Source organism: Haliotis asinina, chromosome 12 (assembly GCF_037392515.1).
Source record: "Haliotis asinina isolate JCU_RB_2024 chromosome 12, JCU_Hal_asi_v2, whole genome shotgun sequence".
Lineage (NCBI taxonomy): Eukaryota > Metazoa > Mollusca > Gastropoda > Lepetellida > Haliotidae > Haliotis > Haliotis asinina.
Window position 1 is genome coordinate 515,891 of NC_090291.1, and position 21,052 is coordinate 536,942.

General features: G+C 39.7%; 1 protein-coding gene across 1 annotated transcript in view; it reads left to right on the forward strand.

Moving 5' to 3' along the window:
• LOC137258154 (sodium- and chloride-dependent glycine transporter 1-like) overlaps positions 1-17,395 on the forward strand; it is a 31,895-nt gene extending 14,500 nt beyond the window's left edge. The window contains exons 8-13 of the mRNA XM_067795722.1: positions 82-194; positions 1,361-1,489; positions 2,003-2,102; positions 13,011-13,111; positions 14,746-14,913; positions 15,459-17,395. Coding sequence (XP_067651823.1) covers positions 82-194; positions 1,361-1,489; positions 2,003-2,102; positions 13,011-13,111; positions 14,746-14,913; positions 15,459-15,602 — 755 coding nt within the window. The 3' untranslated portion in view covers positions 15,603-17,395. The remainder of the gene's footprint in view (positions 1-81; positions 195-1,360; positions 1,490-2,002; positions 2,103-13,010; positions 13,112-14,745; positions 14,914-15,458) is intronic.
• Positions 17,396-21,052: the final 3,657 nt, after the last annotated feature.

Here is a 21,052-nt window from a genome sequence, read left to right on the forward strand (position 1 = left end):
GTATTTCAGTGATGGGTAAGGTCGCTGAGACAGCCGTCGTAGAGTTTGGTATTGAGTTATGGATTTGTGTCATCGTTTCAGGCCCCGGTCTAGCAATGGTAGCCTACCCTGAAGCGATCAGCAGGTTGCCTCTTCCCCAGCTGTGGGCGGTGCTGTTCTTCCTCATGTTAATCATGCTTGGACTGGACACCCAGGTGCGGTCTAACAATAAAACTTAGATCAAATCCAGCAGGTAGTCAGGCTGACACAAACAGAAAGATATTGCCAAAAGAACAGACTAACGGACAACCGGCCCTGCTTGTCTTGTGGTTATATGTGTTACAACTAGTCTTCAGTAACCACGCTTGTTTGACGCCACACAGGGATCCTGTGGTCAGGCTTGCCATTGTATCCCAAGTAGCTTGTATGACTGGATTTTCTGGTACAGATTCGCTTATTAATATACCAGTGCCATAGCGGATATACTGCAGAGAGCAGCAACAGGAACAAAATATACAAAACTGCAAATGTGGTTGAGAAACCGTAAACACAAAACACGCTCATGCTATGCGTAACAACATAACTAATTCCAACACCCAGCACTGAACACGCTTTGACATCTGCATACCCATGAACCAATTAAACACACATACACCTTAGTCATTGACAATATTATGATGCTTGTTTCCTGCACTCGCAAATGAAACATCCACGCACGTCAGTATGTAAAATTAATATGCGACGTTCATGTTCATTACATAATTCTATTACTAATTCATTCATGAACACACCCTCTAAATCAGGTTCAGTAAACAAGCGGGGCTTCAATATCCCACCAGTGTATTTCACCTTCACCAGATCGCTACATGTTACGTCAATTTCGGGAATATGAAAATTCAAACCAAATGTTTTGTTTTTTTGTCTGATGTTTAGCGCCGCACGCTGCGATATTCCAGCTATATGGCGTCGATCAGGACCAGACAGTCCAGTGAATGAATCATAAGCACCGTTCTACGTAACTGGGATAAGATCATCACGTGACAACAAAGGCAGTGAGCCTGACAACTTTGTCCCGTTACACGTGTCTTCATGGATTTAGACCAGATGAGAGATGATGTTCATAACTGTAGGAGACAAAGACACCAAAAAACAAAATGTGCCATGCAAATGGCTACACTCGTTATTGTTTAGGGCATAGCATACTACGATCAACCGCTTCGAAGGAAATGTCCGTATTTAAAAGGATTAATAACCCCTACGAGTTTTAGAATACATAACACTGTTCTACTGGCACCATCATTACAGACGTTCTTCGCGTATAGTCAGGAAGCTATTGTTTGTAACAGAGAATGCACCAGACAGATTGCGTTTGTGTTTGCAGTTTGGAATGGTTGAAAACTTGGTAGCTGGCATTACTGATGGTGTCCCTCGACTGCGCAAATTCAGGACATTCGTCACTGCAGGCGTGTCCATTGTCCTGTTCCTGTTTGGCCTTCCGATCACAATGAATGTAAGTTTTCTGACGCAGTTACCTTAAAGGCTCTATTGACAATTTGAAAACTCATTCAAAGAGACACAGTACTTGATCCACATAATATTTACGATCCCAAAATACACGTAACCGTCTCAATTACACGTACTTAGGGTAACCATTAAACAGGTCAAAACACACGTTTCAAAATGGGAAATTATACCAACATATCACGCAGCCTTTAGCGGAGATATATGACTATACGCATGAAATATGTTTGAGTTTGAGAGGCAAAGAATGGAAATAACTAATCTAATAAACACACTTAGGTTTGTCTGTGAAACATTTCCTTCTTATAATGCACCATCATAGTAAGTGTCAAGACTTCCCTGGATAAACACTTCCAGAAAATTGATAACCTGTCCGTGGTGCATTGTTGTACTTCTGGCAGTAAGTTCTCAAAGTTTGACACGGAAGGTATAAAAATCTGCAATTGAATGTCCTTCATGAGTATTTGTCCGTCTCACCAAAACTTTACGCCTTTACTTCCAGGGAGGCATCTACATTTTCCAGCTGATGGACTGGTTCACCTCAGCCTTCTGCTTGTGTATCTGCTCCTTCCTGGAATGTATCGTTATTGGTTGGATATACGGTAAGAGAGTCGATCGTTACAACCACATAGATAGTCCAGTCGTTGGCACGGCAACCACATAGATAGTCCTGTCGTTGGCACGGCAACCACATAGATAGTCCAGTCGTTGGCACGGCAACCACATAGATAGTCCAGTCGTTGGCACGGCAACCACATAGATAGTCCAGTCGTTGGCACGGCAACCACATAGATAGTCCTGTCGTTGGCACGGCAACCACATAGATAGTCCTGTCGTTGGCACGGCAACCACATAGATAGTCCAGTCGTTGGCACGGCAACCACATAGATAGTCCAGTCGTTGGCACGGCAACCACATAGATAGTCCTGTCGTTGGCACGGCAACCACATAGATAGTCCTGTCGTTGGCAGGGCAACCACATAGATAGTCCAGTCGTTGGCACGGCAACCACATAGATAGTCCTGTCGTTGGCACGGCAACCACATAGATAGTCCTGTCGTTGGCAATGCAAACACATAGATAGTCCTACCGTTGGCACGGAGGGTACATTACACTTCCATAAATTGAGAGTAATGGTGGCTTTGCACATGGACATGTGGTTCCTTGAAATCCAGAAGAGTCACAAAGGAGTGTCATGACCAGAAAATGCGTCTGTTAAAAGTATGCACATAAACCGTAACAAAGCACCACCTGAATTCATAAGCAATGTTTAAAACATAACGCAATGTACTGCAAAACAGTTTTCGAAGCACATTTGCTAATTCATAATTACAATATGAACAGGTTTATGAACAAAAAATATTCTTGACATGGCAAAATGTCAAGTTTCAGAAACCACAGGATTACACGCTTTGCCATATGTTCTTCCTGTATGCAAACCTTGCTGCATGGCACAGGTATTGGTCGACTTGTGAACAAAGCAGTGAAGTAACTGCTAGTCCAAGACATGGAAAATAACTGACATATAACTTGGTAATGGCCTAGTCCTCATTCCTCTGGTATCCCATGACTCATTTTATAATGAGTGGGTTCAGTTTTAAGCAGCACTCAGCAGTATTCCAGCTATATAGTTGCAGTCTGTAAATAATCGAGTCTGGACGAGACAATCCAGTGATCAAAAGCGTCTGCATCAGTCTGTGCAGTGGGAAGCTGATGGCATGTGTAAAGAACCACTGAACATATTTCGTCACGTACGTTGGTTAATGAAACACGCCAGTATATGAAAAGTCAACCTTTACAGCTTTCATCGATCTACGTGTAGCAGGGAGTGGAGTCATCCCACAGATGACATACTTACCTAGTCAGCTTGCTGACGGGGTTACCTCTTTGGTAATGTTGACAAGGCGTCCGACTTCGGATCAGAGGGTCCGTCGTTCGAATCCCAGCGCGGGACTCGGAAATTTTGTGGCCGCTACATACGCAAGGCATATTGCCGCATTGGTCGTTCGATTATGTGGTCAAAGTTACTGGATGCGAACATAAACAGTGCAATGTTTAGTGCTATTGGGCATCTTTACAGAACTGTTGAGTACTTTGGGAGATTGGGCGGTAGCTATACGTCATGGTGTGATGTGCAATGCAGACTGCACAGGGATATTTACTTTTACCATTAGTTTTAAATATTTACGATCTTAAACCCTCATTGATGATTTATCCTATCGACGTTGTCAGAATGATAAAGACTTTTGGAGCCCTCGCCTTTGCCGACGACGTGTTTCTATCTGCTGATCCGAAAATGACTTGAATTTATTGACAGAATGTCTCAAAAGCTGGTCTGCATCAGTCTCAGACCACCCGCTTCAGATCGGTATCAACCACCTTGGACACTTGATACTTTTACAAGCGCGATGACAGATTGCTGTGTTTTATGACTACCTTAGATTTCTTTTGACTACAATCGAATGACGAAAGACCCGTGAAGGTCCCGGGGTAGAATAGGCCTTCAGCAACCCATGCTTGCCATAAAATTCGACTATGCTTGTCGTAAGAGGCGACTTACTGGATCCGGTGGTCAGGCTCTCTGACTTGGTTGACACATATCATCGGTTCCCAATTTCGCAGATCGATGCTCATGTTGTTGATCACTGGATTGTCTGGTCCAGACTCGATTATTTACAGACCGCTGCCATATAGCTGGAATATTGCGGCGTAAAACTAAACTCACTCACGAAAAGCAGCGGACAGCTCAGCTAGCAGAGGTCTAGCATAGCCGATTTCCAAGTATAAGCCGTTAAGTTGAATGGCTACTTGAATTGTGTTGTCTGTCTCTTTATTACACGTCGTCGTCATGCAGCACAAGCATCTGGGGAACCTTCAATGTGCCTTACATAACAGGACAATGCGTTTTGTCCCTAACAAGACAGTGGGTGGAGACAAGGGCTGGGTACGCGCCTCTATAAATAACTCCGCAATGATCTTGATAAGCCACCACATATTCATATGAACACACCAGTGTGCGACCAAGCGTAGGTGAAACCAAGATGGGGCACTATACAACTCTAGATAACTTTGGGAGGTTCGTTTCAGGCTAGATAGTGGAAGCGGTTTTTAATGAGTTTTTTTTCCATGAAAATTGGAAAGAAAGATATGTGAGCCTACAGGAGGACAAGCAAACATAAGGAACAAACTACCCACCAACTGCATTTTCAAGAGCGAGTATGGGACCGAACGTTATGTAAGATGTACGTTCAACAAATCCGAGAAAAACACCCTGTCAAGATTTCTTGTATCCAGGTTAATTATTTTTATCATTCTTTCATCCAATTCATTTTTTACGACATATATATAATTTTATCATCCAAAACTGTTCCACAGGAGTTCAAACGATATCTCCTGTGAGTACCGTCAGTAGATTTTGTACAATGCCCTGACAATGCAATGACGTCATGGGCTTGATGACGCCACAATGCTATGACATCGCTGCACTGCACGTCTAATGGTAGTATAGTGTTGAGAGATGTACATTTTTCATTGAAAAGTAACGAAGAATGATTTGTGATGATAAATGGAATCTCTCCCTCGTGTCATCTCATATCAATTATACCAGCACTCGTTGATAAAGTTACGAATATCCTCGGCAAGCCTGGGATATTTATACCTTTATCAATTGATATATTTCATATCAGCTGACACTTGGGTGAGATTCTTTATACCATATGCATTTTAATGCATTTTGTAATAAACAATATATTGTTTATTTTATGTAAATATCTTATGCCATTTCCCTTTACCTCGTCTCTCATCACCCATTTTTGGTGGCTCGCATGTTGATAGTCTTCTGATATTTATGATTGGATGGTTTGTTGTTCGACGTCGCAACCATCAATGTTCCACCTGTTTGAAGTCTGTATATGATCGAGTCTGGACCTAACAATCCATGCTATATCTGCTTACCTCCTCTGAGTGAGAAAGTTTGACTGTGATTGACGTTGCCTGAGAGGTTTTAAGAATGTTAACACGTTCCTGCATTAACCAGGGTCAGTATACCTGCCAGATGTATGTATAAGGTATAGACGTACTAAGTCCGCAAACTCAGCATTTCTATACAGTGAGCGATTGACAAGTGAGTTTATATTTAACGTCACATCGGCAGTATCTCAGTCACATCGTGACGAAAACAATTGTACAATAAAAATATAAACATTTGGAACATTAAAACCTGTCGACTATGGACGGTAAAAAAACTAGAGAATCACAGCTACGGACGACATACAGGCTATAGTTCGCCAACAACTGAAGGTAGATCACCATACTAGGAACCAGTACTTTTACTACTTGCATGGACCTGCATGGACCCTAGCTGGATTTATCCCATCCCTTCAGCAGCTGGGGATCGTAGCATTTCTGGAGATTACGGAATGGATGTTTTGTTCAACCGGCCTCACGCAGCGAGGGACGAGATATTAGCAATTACAATGGATCAAGGAAATGGAACGATGGAACAGACTCTTTTGATACAGTATTGTGTGTGTTGGAAAAACATTTTATCAGATATGCTCTGCTAATATAAGCACCGTTTTTAATGACTTTGTTTGCACTCAACATGCCCATTGTAGTAACCTCGAAAATATGACACAAGACATCAGTGTAGACCAGTCATGTGACATTATGTGGAGATGTTAAACATAACCCAGGGCCTACAGGAGAAGAAAGAGTGATTGTTATTCAAAACTAAATAGTATCAGAATTAAAAAAAATAAATGTGACACGATGAAAGAAATTAAAGAACTAAAGAAGGGGACACGGAGGATTAACAAGATCCTTGCTGAATTGCAAAGAGACCTTCAACCTCAGTAGGACATAATACAATGTGACATTGGTGAAGTTGCTAGCCGCTTAGATCGCTTTGAAGACGTAATCGAGTGGTTATACGGACAACAGAACAGTCCTACTACAGCAGACTGACTCGCTTACTAGTGGGTGGAATTAACAGACAGGAATAGTACGGCAGAAGAAATAACGCGGTATGTGAGGGGATGAGAATTATGCTCCCCTCGTATGTAAGAAGTATGTTTGCGATATACTCAACGGCACAGCTGGAAAAGAGGACCTGCCACTCACATCTGACTCTATCGTAGCAGGACATCGGCTGGGTTGAACAGGTAAAAGATCACCCACACCCATGATTGAGATGTTTATGTATCCAGAAGATAAGTCATGGGAGGTCAGTCTGAGACATGAACTGAAATGTACAGGGTATGGGGTTTCTAACGACCCTACTAAGAAACAGAGAGAAACTTTACAGAAACGTAAAAGTAAAACCAAATTCGCTTACTATAAAAATGGCAAGCTTGTCGCCAAGGACGCTGATGAATTGTCTGCAAGTCAGCCAGTCAGGCAGTTGGACGGACAGAGCCCTCCACTACGAGCTCACCGACACAGGAAGGGTGGTCAGAAGGATAACAGAAGGGTGTGGTCCTAGGCGGAATCTTGTATAAGCGACCTTTTTTGGAACATCAGTGGACTTTATTCTAACGTGTGTGATTCTGTCTTCTTAAATATCCTTCCTAGCAATCCATGACATGGTGGGTCTCACTGGGATCTGGCAGGATCATATAGAGAGTTTATTTCCGTTTGTAGGCCATATCGGCTCGTGTACAAAGGTATTTACAATTCATATATACATATACGTGGCAAATAACAGGTATACGTGTGCTAATATTCAACTGGTGCAATTTACATTTCAGACCTTTCTTAATATACTTTGCACATTTAATGAGAATACTCATATCACGTGAGGTCAATAATTTATAGATTTGACAACTAAAGAATCCAAATTTGGTATATACATGTATTTCTTTCTTAACGAAGCATATCAATCGCATTCAAATATGAAGTGAACCTCATTTTGCTATTATTATTACATATTCTATTCATAGTAAGAGGTTCTTTTTATCTAACTTTACGACGTAAAGGAAGCTCATTTAATCTTGACAAACATATGTATCTTCTTACGTCCCTACTGTTTATATTTGATACATGATATTCAGCTGTATACAATGATTCAGTAAACGTATAATGTACAAGTCTGGATGAAGCATCAATGTTTCTAAAATGTCCATAATTTTCTAATCTCTGCTGAAATAACGACAAAAATATGAGATATCTCCAATATCTTGACTAACCCACGCATATCCAAAACCATACATACTCAGCAATAACCTAATACAAGACGCCCACGTGTTACTTCCATCCAAGTCTAGACATGATCATACTTCTCTTGAAGATTGATTGACCTGGGCATGTGCTTTACAGTGTACCAGGACGTGCACAAGTTCAAATATCCAATCCAGGAAGACTATCAGACGGCTTTCTAGTGTTAGAAAGAGCGTACAAAACTTCGTTAAGTTATACCAAACTACTGTGAAGGCAGTGTATATTGTGTTTAATAAAGCTATGCTCTCTACAAATAAGGTAACGATTATGGGTTGTGTGTACATACACCCAGAAAACTCTTCGTTGTAGAATAACAAACCCAGTATGTGAACACTACGTATTTGTCATGAATCATTGCTTGACATAATTAAAGAGCTTGGTAATGTAGATATACTTCTGGGTGGAGATTTTAATGCAAGAACAGGTATAATAGAGTTGGATTACATTTTACATATATGTCAAATCATGTTGTCCAATCAAGATATTTATCATATATCAGCACAGTCTCGTGACTTGGTGATTAACAAATACAAGCGTCCATTGCTACAGTTTTGTATTTACCTCAATCTCATTATCATGAATAGAAGATGTGGTTCGGATGCCGGTGTAGGTGATTATACCTTTGTTTCAGCAGTGGGTACACGTACTACTGACTTTATAATCTCATCAAGTTCTTTATTCACATTGTGTCACAAATTCCATGTCCTTACGATGTCACAGTCTGACCCGTCACGTGGCATATACGCCACTCCATACGAGAATAGTAACGCAACAAAGGATACACGTGGCGATGTGAGTGTGTGAAGTTTAGATATAAGTGGGACGTGGGCAAAGTCTGTAAATTCAGGGAGAATATACTTTCAAGTGGTGTATCTAGATTGCTTGAATGCTTTTGTGACAAGTTTCTTTCAGATATTCATATTGCTGTAGCATTTCTCACACGTGCAAAAGGTCACGGTGCATAGCGCATGAAACGCAAACATGGCAGGCATAAATAGACAAAATTCACAATCTTTGACGAAGTGTGTATATTTCTAAGACATATGGACAGACATGTGGGTGTTTTAGGAACTTTAATGATGAAGTATATACATGCTAGAAACAAGCATAAGTGTACTTTGAAATCTAAGGAAAGAAATTACTACAAATCTATAACAGATACATTACTTAAGAATTTGAATAACTTGAAATTACTGCAGGCTTTCGTTATCCAAGAATTTATCCCTAACATAACAATGGTCTCGAAGCATACGCATTTCAAAAGCACATTTCAGCATACAGATACATTTAATATCAAATTACATTCTCTAGCTCATGATATTGAAGAGAAGATAGATTAAGACAGCCCCAGTATATTTGATGCCCCTACTACAACAGATGAGATCTGTCCAGCGATAACAGAACAACAATCAACTAAAAGTGCTGGGCCTGTTCATATCAAAGCAGAATTTTACGTCCTCACAGGATATATTATTTCCCTGTAATCAGTTGTTATTGTTTGATGTTATGTTTGATCCAGCATGTTTTCCAGAAGCATGGTGTAAGGGTTTTATTGTACCTATACATAAGAAAGGGGACACTATTGTAGTTACCGATCACAGAGGCACATCAATTACAAGCTATGTATACACATTCTGAATAATACACTTACATTTTGGTGCTTCTGCCATGAAAAAATCGTGGAATCGCAAGCGGGTTTTCGCAAAGGTTACAGTGCTGTCGTTATCATGTTTATCCCACAGTACGTTATTGAACACAGGATACAGTGCTGTCGTTAACATGTTTATCTACAGTCCGTTATTGAACGCTATGTCTCGGAAAAGGGAGGTAAATTGTATGCACGTTCCTCTTTTCCAAACCCATTGATCTCGTTAACAGGGCAAAACTGGAATATTTTCAGCCTAAGGGGAGTATGCAGTAAAATGTTAAAATCAATCCAAGCTTTCTATGCACGTAGAAATCGGGAGTCAAATTTAATAACATCAAAGCATGTTGCGTACCAGGAATTCAGCTTTATCCTGAACATGTGCAGCTATTCCTTCTTATATTTGATGATGATGTTGTGTTTATCTCTGATACAGTGTTTGATCAGTGTTTCGTATCAACAAGACTGACATTCTGCACTAATAAAAGGCACGAAATCATTTGGATACTCGTTGTTTAAATCGATGTTCGGTTTTGAATACTACATCTGCACACTAACCCATTTTAAACATAGACGTGCACTTGTTCAGTTTACATCGGGGTCTCATAACTACGAATAGAACTGGCAGGTATATCGGTGAGGCCTGATATGACTGGTTATTTAATATCTGTAAACTACCACATGTACAAGATGAATATCACTTATTACTTATTTGAAACACATATCAAGCATTGCGACGTCTGCACGCACACACACACACACACATACACACACACACGCGCGCGCACGCACACACACAATTAGGATGCGTATCTATACATCTATCTCAAGCTTTGTGGCTGAGACAATCTTCATTAAAGCATATTTTCTCACTCTGTAATCTTCAATGTGTAACCTGAGATTATAAACCACCATTAATCCAGTGATCAATATCATGAACATCGAACTTCTCTTTAAGATACGATGACGTGTGTCAACCATGTCACCGAGTCTGACCACCCTATCCCGTTAGTCACATCTACGACAAGCATAGGTTACAGAGGGTCAACCGATATTCACGGGTACTGATATTTATGAGTGACAACGCTGGGCCTCGCCGTTGAACATTTGGCCATTTACCAAAGGTCACTCACCTTGTTCTTGGGAGAAAGGGAGGTCAGCATTTTTGTGCGCAACTACTAAAGGGTCTGCAATTATGTATATTGGAATATTAATGGGGGTGTCATTGATTTTGTACATGACATGCACTGTGATGAATGGTCCCTCACGCCTCAAAGAGTTGATGTGCTTCATTAATGCTTATGTGTATTGTATCTTTGTATTAACATTTACCAAAGGGCTTTAAGGATCTCGCATAATGATTTTATTTTGTTTTCTGTTTAACGGAAGCTATACGAGTCATGGTTACCTTCACTGGGATGAAACTTGCAGGATTCATAGTAAGGCCTGCTCAGTCAGTTCACTTCAATTCCATATTGTATGAAAGGCCATAGGCCCAGGTACAAAAAGGGATACATGTTAACAATGGAATATATGATCAACTTTCTTACTAATCAAATCGTTTCTTAACAAAAATGCATTGTGAATAAATAGGGCTACATTGTGATATTTTGCCGGTTCTTTGCAGGAAAGTAAGGAAGACAATAATTGAGTATTAATTTGAGATAGAGGCAGTTGTGGCAGATACTTGTTTCTTAGATTTTCATGCACAGGACAAATAAACATGTACTTCGTCTTCAATAATGTAACAGAATGGATATAATCTTTGGGTTTTCAGTCATGTCAAATATGTACATCAAGATATCAACATTTCCATAGCTGATTGTATATCAAGACATCAGCTCTTCCATAGCTGATTGTATATCAAGACATCAGCTCTTCCATAGCTGATTACTGCTGTTGTAGATTAATACATCAACTCTTCCATAGCTGATTACTGCTGTGTGTCAAGACATTAACTCATCCATAGCTGATTGCTGTGGTATATCAAGACATCAGCTCTTCCATAGCTGATTACTGCTGTTGTAGATTAATACATCAACTCTTCCATAGCTGATTACTGCTGTGTGTCAAGACATTAACTCATCCATAGCTGATTGCTGTGGTATATCAAGACATCAAATCTCCCATAGCTGATTACTGCTGTTGTATATTAATACATCAACTCTTCCATAGCTGATTACTGCTGTGTGTCAAGACATTAACTCATCCATAGCTGATTGCTGTGGTATATCAAGACATCAAATCTCCCATAGCTGATTACTGCTGTTGTATATTAATACATCAACTCTTCCATAGCTGATTACTGCTGTGTGTCAAGACATTAACTCATCCATAGCTGATTGCTGTGGTATATCAAGACATCAGCTCTTCCATAGCTGATTACTGCTGTTGTAGATTAATACATCAACTCTTCCATAGCTGATTACTGCTGTGTGTCAAGACATTAACTCATCCATAGCTGATTGCTGTGGTATATCAAGACATCAGCTCTTCCATAGCTGATTACTGCTGTTGTAGATTAATACATCAACTCTTCCATAGCTGATTACTGCTGTGTGTCAAGACATTAACTCATCCATAGCTGATTGCTGTGGTATATCAAGACATCAAATCTCCCATAGCTGATTACTGCTGTTGTATATTAATACATCAACTCTTCCATAGCTGATTACTGCTGTGTGTCAAGACATTAACTCATCCATAGCTGATTGCTGTGGTATATCAAGACATCAAATCTCCCATAGCTGATTACTGCTGTTGTATATTAATACATCAACTCTTCCATAGCTGATTACTGCTGTGTGTCAAGACATTAACTCTTCCATAGCTGATTACTGCTGTGTGTCAAGACATTAACTCATCCATAGCTGATTGCTGTGGTATACCAAGACATCAAATCTCCCATAGCTGATTACTGTTGTACCTTTCTTGTGCCGTGCCGAGATGTGACAGATGGTCGTAACTCAAGGCTAGGTCGGTGGGGTAGACTGGTAGTTAAAGCGTTCGCTCGTCACACCGAAGACCCGGGTTAAATTCTCCAAATGGACTCATTGTGTGAAGTCTATTTCTGGTGTCCCACACCGTGATATTGTTGGAATTGCTCCTAATTGCGGCGTAAAGTCATACTCATTCACTGATTGCCCAGATCACTTTATTCCTAATGCTTTAATCCTCTTGCTGCACTGCCAGTAGTGCAGCATATAAATGTTATTGATAAATAGTTTGCTTTGTTCACATGATCTGATTCGGTAACAGCTATTATGATGCCTCGGTATTGTCTTCTACCATTGTCACACAGTACATGTATTGTCTTCTACCATTGTCACACAGTACATGTATTGTCTTCTACCATTGTCACACAGTACATGTATTGTCTTCTACCATTGTCACACAGTACATGTATTGTCTTCTACCATTGTCACACAGTACATGTATTGTCTTCTACCATTGTCACACAGTACATGTATTGTCTTCTACCATTGTCACACAGTACATGTATTGTCTTCTACCATTGTCACACAGTACATGTATTGTCTTCTACCATTGTCAAGCAAGAGTATCTTCTCGTTTCATTTGCTTCATACAGTGTCACACAGTACATGTATTACTAGACGTCAGTGTATTTTTACCAAACAAATGTTGTCAGGTGTAGACAGGTTTGGCCGTGACATAGAACTGATGTTAGGACGACGTCCCGGGATTTTAATGAAGTTCTGCTGGTGCATATCGACTCCTCTCATCTTGCTGGTAGGTACAGAAACAAAGTTTTAAACTGTTTTCCGATACATCATGATAAGAGATGCTTGGAAGTTACAGGCTGTGCCAGAAGTAACTCAGTTTGATGTTTAACGCTACATTCAACAATATTACTGCTACGAGGGTTGGCTGAAAAGTTCTCAGCCTGAGTGGTTTTTCCCCACCAGGTAGAGACAGGTGTTTGCCACCAATGAGGACAATCATTTAGTGAATCATAGACACAAGAACTACAAACGTACTGATAGTTTTATCTCAACTACAGCTCTTTTGGGAAACCTACCCTCTGAAATCATCAGAAATGGACAAAACTGAATACAGGGCAGTCATCAAGTACTTGCAAAAGAAAGGGATGTTCCCAACACAGATACATGTTGACATGGTCTCCACTCTAGGGGATGATGCTCCTTCATCTTCCACAGTAAAGAAGTGGGCTGCAGAAGTTAAGCGTGGCAGACAAAGCCTTGATGATGACCCACGCTCAGGAAGGCCTTCAACAGCAACCACTCCAGAAAACATCACGCGAGTGCTCGATATGTTGATGGATGATCGACGATTGACTACTCGACATATTGCTCGTGTAGTGGGCATCTCTCATGAGAGGGTTGAGCATATTATCACCAACGAATTAGGAATGACTAAAGTTTCTGCAAGATGGGTGCCAAAGCTCTTGACAACAGAACAGAAACGTGTCAGGTTCCAGACGTCCCTTGACAATTTGCGTCGTTTTGAAGCAGATCCCGATGATTTTGGGGCACGATTTGTAACCAAGGATGAGACCTGGATACATCACTTTCAACCAGAACTCATTGACCATCCTCCTTATTCACCTGATTTGGCTTCTTCTGACTTCCACCTGTTACCCAAAATGAAAAAGGAACTCGCCGGTCGCCATTTTGCAAGTAATGATGACGTCATTTCCGCTGTGACTGATTTTTTTAGGGTAGCTGAAGAAGATTTCTTCCTGACCGGGATTCGGGCCTTGCAGCATCGCTGGCAAAAGTGTGTGAACTTGGAAGATGACTATGTAGAAAAATAAATTACAAACGTGGACTTTGTAACTTTTTGTCACAGTGAGGCTTAGAACTTTTCAGCCAACCCTCGTATATGACGGCGGTCTGTAAATAATTGATTTTGGAGTAGACAATCCGGTGACCAAAATCATGGGCATCGCTATACACAATTCGGTATACGATGACATGAAGTCAGCGAGCCACCAGAAATTGTTAGTTGTCTCTAACGACAAGCATGGGTTACTGAAGATCACGGTTACTGAAGGGAACGTCTGTCTTGACTTATGTGAATGAGAATTAGTTTATTTCATTAAAGAGGCCACAGGCTCATTCTGTCATGACTTCAGTAAATACTGGATTGTGACTGGTTAATCAAAGTCATTCAGTGGTATACCTCTGATTGTTCAACACAGTATGTATTTTTTAAAAACTTTAATAGCGCGGCTATGGTAGGATGAAGATAAACATACTGTGTTTGAAAATCAGAGGTATATAACGAAATAGCTCTAAACTTAATTTGAATCCGAACTCATAGCCTGAGCTGTTATAATTTCGTAATATACCTCTGATTATTAAACACAGTCTGTTTATAACTCCTATTTATCCATGTTGCAGACGATCTTCATTGTCACGCTGAGTGCCTATCAGATGCCTACTTATGATGGTTACGCATATCCTCTGATAGCTCGTGCTATCGGTTTTGTGTTCGCTATGCTGCCTATCGTCCCTTTGCCTATCCTCATGGTGCTCGAGCTGATGAAAGCCAAAGGCACATTGTGGGAGGTGAGCTAAAATGTCCCCAATTGTCCATTTAAATTCCATTTCATTCTCTCTGGACGAGGATGACTAAAATTTGCGTCAGTAACCTGTCCTTCTTATGATAAGTTAAATGTGGTTAACGTCTTCACACATACTTGAAAAAAACCCTATTGATCTGCTTCGTGAAATCTACCATTCATAAAAAGTAGAGGATATTCCATTTTCGAGCCAAGGCAAATGCACATGACAAAACGTAATACATATCCATGCAGATGAACACTTCCGAAGAAATGGAATAAATTGTCACGTTTCCTTAATTTCTCTTCATATTTGGTTCTCCTTGGCTTAATCGATTGCATTTAATCACTCTTGTAAATCCAATATTCCCTAATTTGATGATGGTAACTGATGGTATATTTAAATCAGTGCAGGCATTCCAAACTGTGGGTAAAGGTTTGCTTCCCTAAAATGCAGCATCTAATCTGTTCGTTACTTGCTATTGTAAATGTGGAATCGTTAAGGTATTGTAAAGATTTTAGGAAAAATGTTTTGATGTTTTGTCAATACAGAGATTCCTCTCCACTCTTCGGCCTGCGTTGGACTGGAGACCATCAAAGCCGCAGTACCATCGTGACTATAAAACTGACAATCATGAATTTGTACTGCCACTGAAGGCTCTCTTGCCACAACGAACACGTTTTCGCCATCAGTGACGACAACGTACATTTTTTTCCGACGCCCTTTCTGGTCGGTATTGACAATATCCCAACAATGCCACGTATCAGGGATCGGGCTGTCGAGTAAACCACAAGGCTGAACCACAGCTCTGATGCTACTATAACAGAGATGTGTATATATATATATATATATGGAGAACATTTAAACGTCTAATGTATTCAGATATAGTATGAAAAAAATGACTTTATTAAATTCAGCCAGTGAGAACACACTGTCATCCTGGAACACACATTTTGATCAATGTGTTGGGGGAACTAGATGCTAACTGGATGCCATATGTCCTTGCATAATCATCAGATTCTTGCGGTTGCATGTGCTCCCAGACTAGACTATAGTGTAAGACAGCAGCTGTTATGGTTACTATTGAATAACAGATCTCTCTCTGGGCTGGTTCAAATTCCAAATGAGTCGAAAAACACTCTTAAAGCATAGACCATTAATCAACAGAAAATAGGACGTGCTGTGGACGCTGATGTCTAAGGAGCCTCGCGCCATAGTAGCAGACTGGCCGTCTTCACTACAATCATGCAATGTTTAATACCTCATCGGAAGAGGGCTTAAGGCGCAACAAACACATATTAAAATGGCCTCCGACATTAATTTTATACAGCAAAATAAGGTGCCTCTCTCCGGTGAAAGAGTGAACCCGTTCCACAAAGCAAGATCAGACCTACAAGCATGTCTCGGCCCCAACCTTTCCGCCAATATCGTACCATCACTTTTTAGTTCATATTTTAGACGCTGACAGAGGAATTTTCCTTCCTTTCAAGAACAGTGTGGTTACGTCGTGTTATGGAACATGTTACAGGGACAGGTCATCAGCCCTAGGAGTAAAGTGTGCTTGATTCGGCTAGCCAGAACTAGTTTCTGTATTATGCATATCTTTCAATTATCTTGCACGAAGCTGTTTGGACATACAATTTTACCCAGGACAAAGCAAATCATACATTTCATTTCATGATATATTCCATTGATACATTGGACATGAAATGAGCCGTTCAGCGTCATCATCCGGGTTGTTTTGGCAGGGTGATGAATGCATGCATGTATTTGTATTGATTAATAGCTCTAATTTATAGTACATCTGAACAAGGATATGATAAAACGATATCAGTTTCTTCCACTTTATTTCTTTCTTTTTCTTTTTTTCATTGGTACAGTATATTATTGATGTAGGACACAGTATCTGTATAGGATACATCTGTATAGGAAGCACGATGAGAACAAAACATGATATTTGAGATCAGATAGGTAAATGAAATAGGTTGTGGCATGATGGCCAAAAGGTAATAAACTTACTGTAATTGCATACACAGTAAGATTTGCATTTGTAGAGATTGTAACTATGGTTGAGTTTGGCTTTGAGGCCTTCAAGAATTGGACGTTGATTTGCAAGCTTTCTGGAATATGTCTAATTATTCTTTTGAGATGATAAATATCAAGTTCAAACATCGTTGAGATTTTCATCAAAGCCCAAAAGAACTGTTTTCGGAACCAGGTTTATAACAGTGTCAGTTTTGTTTTCAATTCAATCTAAAAGGTCTTCCACAGCTTAATTACACAGCTACATTCAAACATCAAATGAACAATCTGTTTTATTCTTGCAAAAAGTACATAGTGGTGATTCTAATATATTATAATTACAGCCAGTGCTTAAATGCTATGACGGATTTCTTTACGCGAGCATAACTGCATGAACAGGTAGGAGACATTGTATGTATGCACTGTTATTTGTTTACGTGTTATCAATAAAGATTTTGTCTGACGCCTTCTATGTTCGTTTCTTACTACGTTTCTTTGTACATTCGTTTATCAGGCCAATGAAATGAAAACACAAGAATTCGGATAAACGGGGTACGACTGTATATAGGTATTTATTAGACGTGAGAATTATGTGTACAAAACGATACTGAAACCATCTTTCTTTAGTCTTATGAAAAGCTGTAAATGGTTTATAGTGATAGGTATTCCATAAGTCAGGTGAGAAATGTGATGAAGATCTTTTTCCCATTTACGTTGCCAACGTAAGCTTGCAACAGCGTTTTCCTTGTTCAGTAGTGTTAGTTGATCGTGTTACTTGATAAGGTTACAGCCTTTCATATTTTCATTTCACATTTCATTTTATGATGTATTCCATTGATACATGGGACATGAAATGAGGAACTCATCATTTGAACAAGGATATGGTGAAAGGATGTCGTTATGGTAAAGCACCGACCCATATCTCATTCGAATATTTTCGATTAAAACGGTTCAGTGCAATACGGCTTTGTTACGTTTAATATACACTTGCACTCTTCCTGAAAGTTGGTCATTAAAAAGAAAAGTCCCGATAAAGGAATTTACAGCCAACGAACAATTAAGTCATTTTTCAACACACATTGTAAGACAAGTCCCCGCTTGAGAGAGGCAATATTGGCACCAGACTCCCGGTTATCCAATAATTACAACTTTATAACTACACCATAACAAATGACTTATTAGGTGACCATCACACACACAAGAGCAGTCCTACAAAATTATGTTATGGCAGTACAATTACAATGTCAGGTGAACTAATGTCACTAGCAATAAAGTCACTGATAATAACAGTCACCAAGCAGCACTAGTATTAAAGTTCCAAAAAGGGCCTTGGCCTGATATCAAGTGTGAAAATGTTCACAATGCATTGTTCTGGTAACTATTTAGTTCCAGAAACGTCCAGATTACACACAACTCCAAAAGTCAATAAGACCGATGGGATCATTTTCTGGAACAGAGACTTTGCCATTGTACATTGGCTAATAAGGCGTTAAGATCCATGATAGAATTTGTCTTTACTAGTCCATACTTCATTACTTGTCGTGGGAGGCGACTAACGGGTCCGAGTGGTCAGGCTCGCTGACTTGGTTGACACATGGCATCTTGCCCTAATTTCATAGATCGATGCTGATGATGTTGATCATTGGATTATGTGGTCCACACTCAATATTTAGAGACCATACAGCTGGTAAAGTGCTAAGTGGGACGTTACACAACAACCAACCGCAAATGTTAATCCAATGTTTTGGTAAATAACAGGCGTAAGGGTGTTATATAACATATACATATGTTGCTCACTACATGAAATTATACTTACAAAAACTTATAAAAATAAAAATGTAAACAATCTTCTTTTCATCTTCATCTACGAGTAACACATCGAAACACGTTCCCACTTTTAGGGTTACGTCCCTTGACCATGTATCGTAAATAATCGGGATTGCAGTGCGAAACAATTAAATCGTTTTGTGACAAGTACTCTTGACCTTAGGGCACCATGAATAATAGCATTTTTGGAGTCTGTTGGCACCTCTCTGTAGTCTGCTCATCACAGACTGTGAAACACTGAACGAATTTGACACAATCTTAAATGACTTAAAAGTGTATCACAACTTCGCAAGCAAGAGAGAGTGATATATTTTCAAAATGACTGCATTAGGGCGAGTGACTATGTAGATTAAGTGGCCAGACTGTATTTCTACTAGCCGTGGGCCAGCGGGCCAGTGGCTATTTCACACACTGTTTCCGAGAGTCCCTTTCTTAATTCCTTTTTAATCCCACCAATGTGTCTCCGACACATTTGTTACTTAAATATTCAAATATTACAGAGTGGATGTATTCTTTTTGGTGGCCAGAATAAAACAATGGTAAAATAATGGATCATTTGGCAAGTAAGCCTTTACAAAACTAGAATGGAAGGTTTATCTACTAGTTCCTGATCTATTGTCATTATTGATGTTGGAATGTAGAAAGAGTGTTCTAGTCATGAAGCTAGCCTATTGATATCCTGAGTATAGGAAAAAGTCATCAAATACACTTGCCATGGCAAAATCAAAGCCCTTGCGTCTTTGAAGTTCAGTGCACATTGCATTCCGACGCATTGTTTACCACACGTTAATTATGTTCCCGACACAAACAATCAACCTTATTTCTACCACGCACTAAGCAAGCCAGTTTGAAACACCAAACACATAAGTAATCCACGACAGAATGTAGAAAGCAACGGTTACAATTCACACGCCTCTACTTATGGAAACCGAATGGTCACTTGGGTAGCAGCACCTTATATCAGCAGAGACGTTCACGTATTTATAATATAATAATAGCAATGACCTCGCTAATATTTTAAACTTTTCTATCATTTTGGAATTTCAAATTTCTTTCTAAAACACCAAATTTTGAAAGGAATTCAATTCCTCCGATTATTTTCTTCAAATTCTATTTTTGCTTTGATCTTCGATTATTTGCTCATTATGTTACGAAGATATACTATCCCCAAAAAGAAACGCATAGGAGATATGTATTTTTAAAAATCTGTTCATTACCTACTGTGTGCCAACAATCGTCAAAATATGTAAGAAAAGCGATGATAACATGACCTTACAAAATTACATGTGTAAAATATGGATTTTACCTGAAAATGTTGATTTTGATGACATTTCTTGCAAGGATTGAAAAGGCATCGACAAAGGGCAACAGGAATCACCTTCCACATGAAAATGTGTAGCAAAGAGCATGCAGTGTCTGGAAATGAAAATCCGGAATACATTCGGAAATTGGCATTCGTTTTGAAGGAGAACGCTGTCATTGAAAGAATCCACGCAGGAGATCACCAATCTTCTGTTGCCAGGCGTCTGAGTGTCTGAAAGTCTGAGCAAGGTATCAAACTGTCACTAGCCAGATTGGCTAATGACCCAAATTGTGACTGTCCCTATTGACACCATACTTGCCAGAATAATTTATGATAATTTTTAGAATATAAGATAAGACGACAAAGGCATCAATATCTCCAGCAAAATACTCTTCATGGATATGTCTGCAAGTTATGATTATGTCAAATGTTCTGGCGTGTATATTGCAAAGTGGAAGGAGAGTATAAAAAGGGTCTTTTAAGTTCTGCTCTAGCAAGGAGGACTACCACCAAATCCAGTTGAAACCAAACTTGTTTCCATGAAATCGCAAAATATATTTTAATCAGAATTCTTTCAAAAGGTACCAGTTCACTAGTAGATATGCGTATGTATTAAATTTGGTGAAGAAACAGTGTATGGCTTACAGCCCTGCTCCAGAAAAGAGCACTACCACCAATTTGAGTCAAAGTCAAAACATTTGCCATGGAAACGCCACACTTAATTCATTTCGAATTACAAAACTACCCAAAAGCACCAGAACACCACCAGATCTATCCATGTGCCAAGTGTGGTGAAGAAATATTGAACGATTTTAAAGATCTGTTCCGCAGAAGACAGGAAACATAATCAGCACCTCCATTATCACTAGCCGCGCGGGCCAGCTTCAGTAACTTTTGACATGGCCGAGCAAAGGTCAATAGCATTTTGTTAGTGGGCAGACAGTTATTGCGACCACTGTTTGCTGCTCGGTGCCAGCAAACAGGTATAACAAA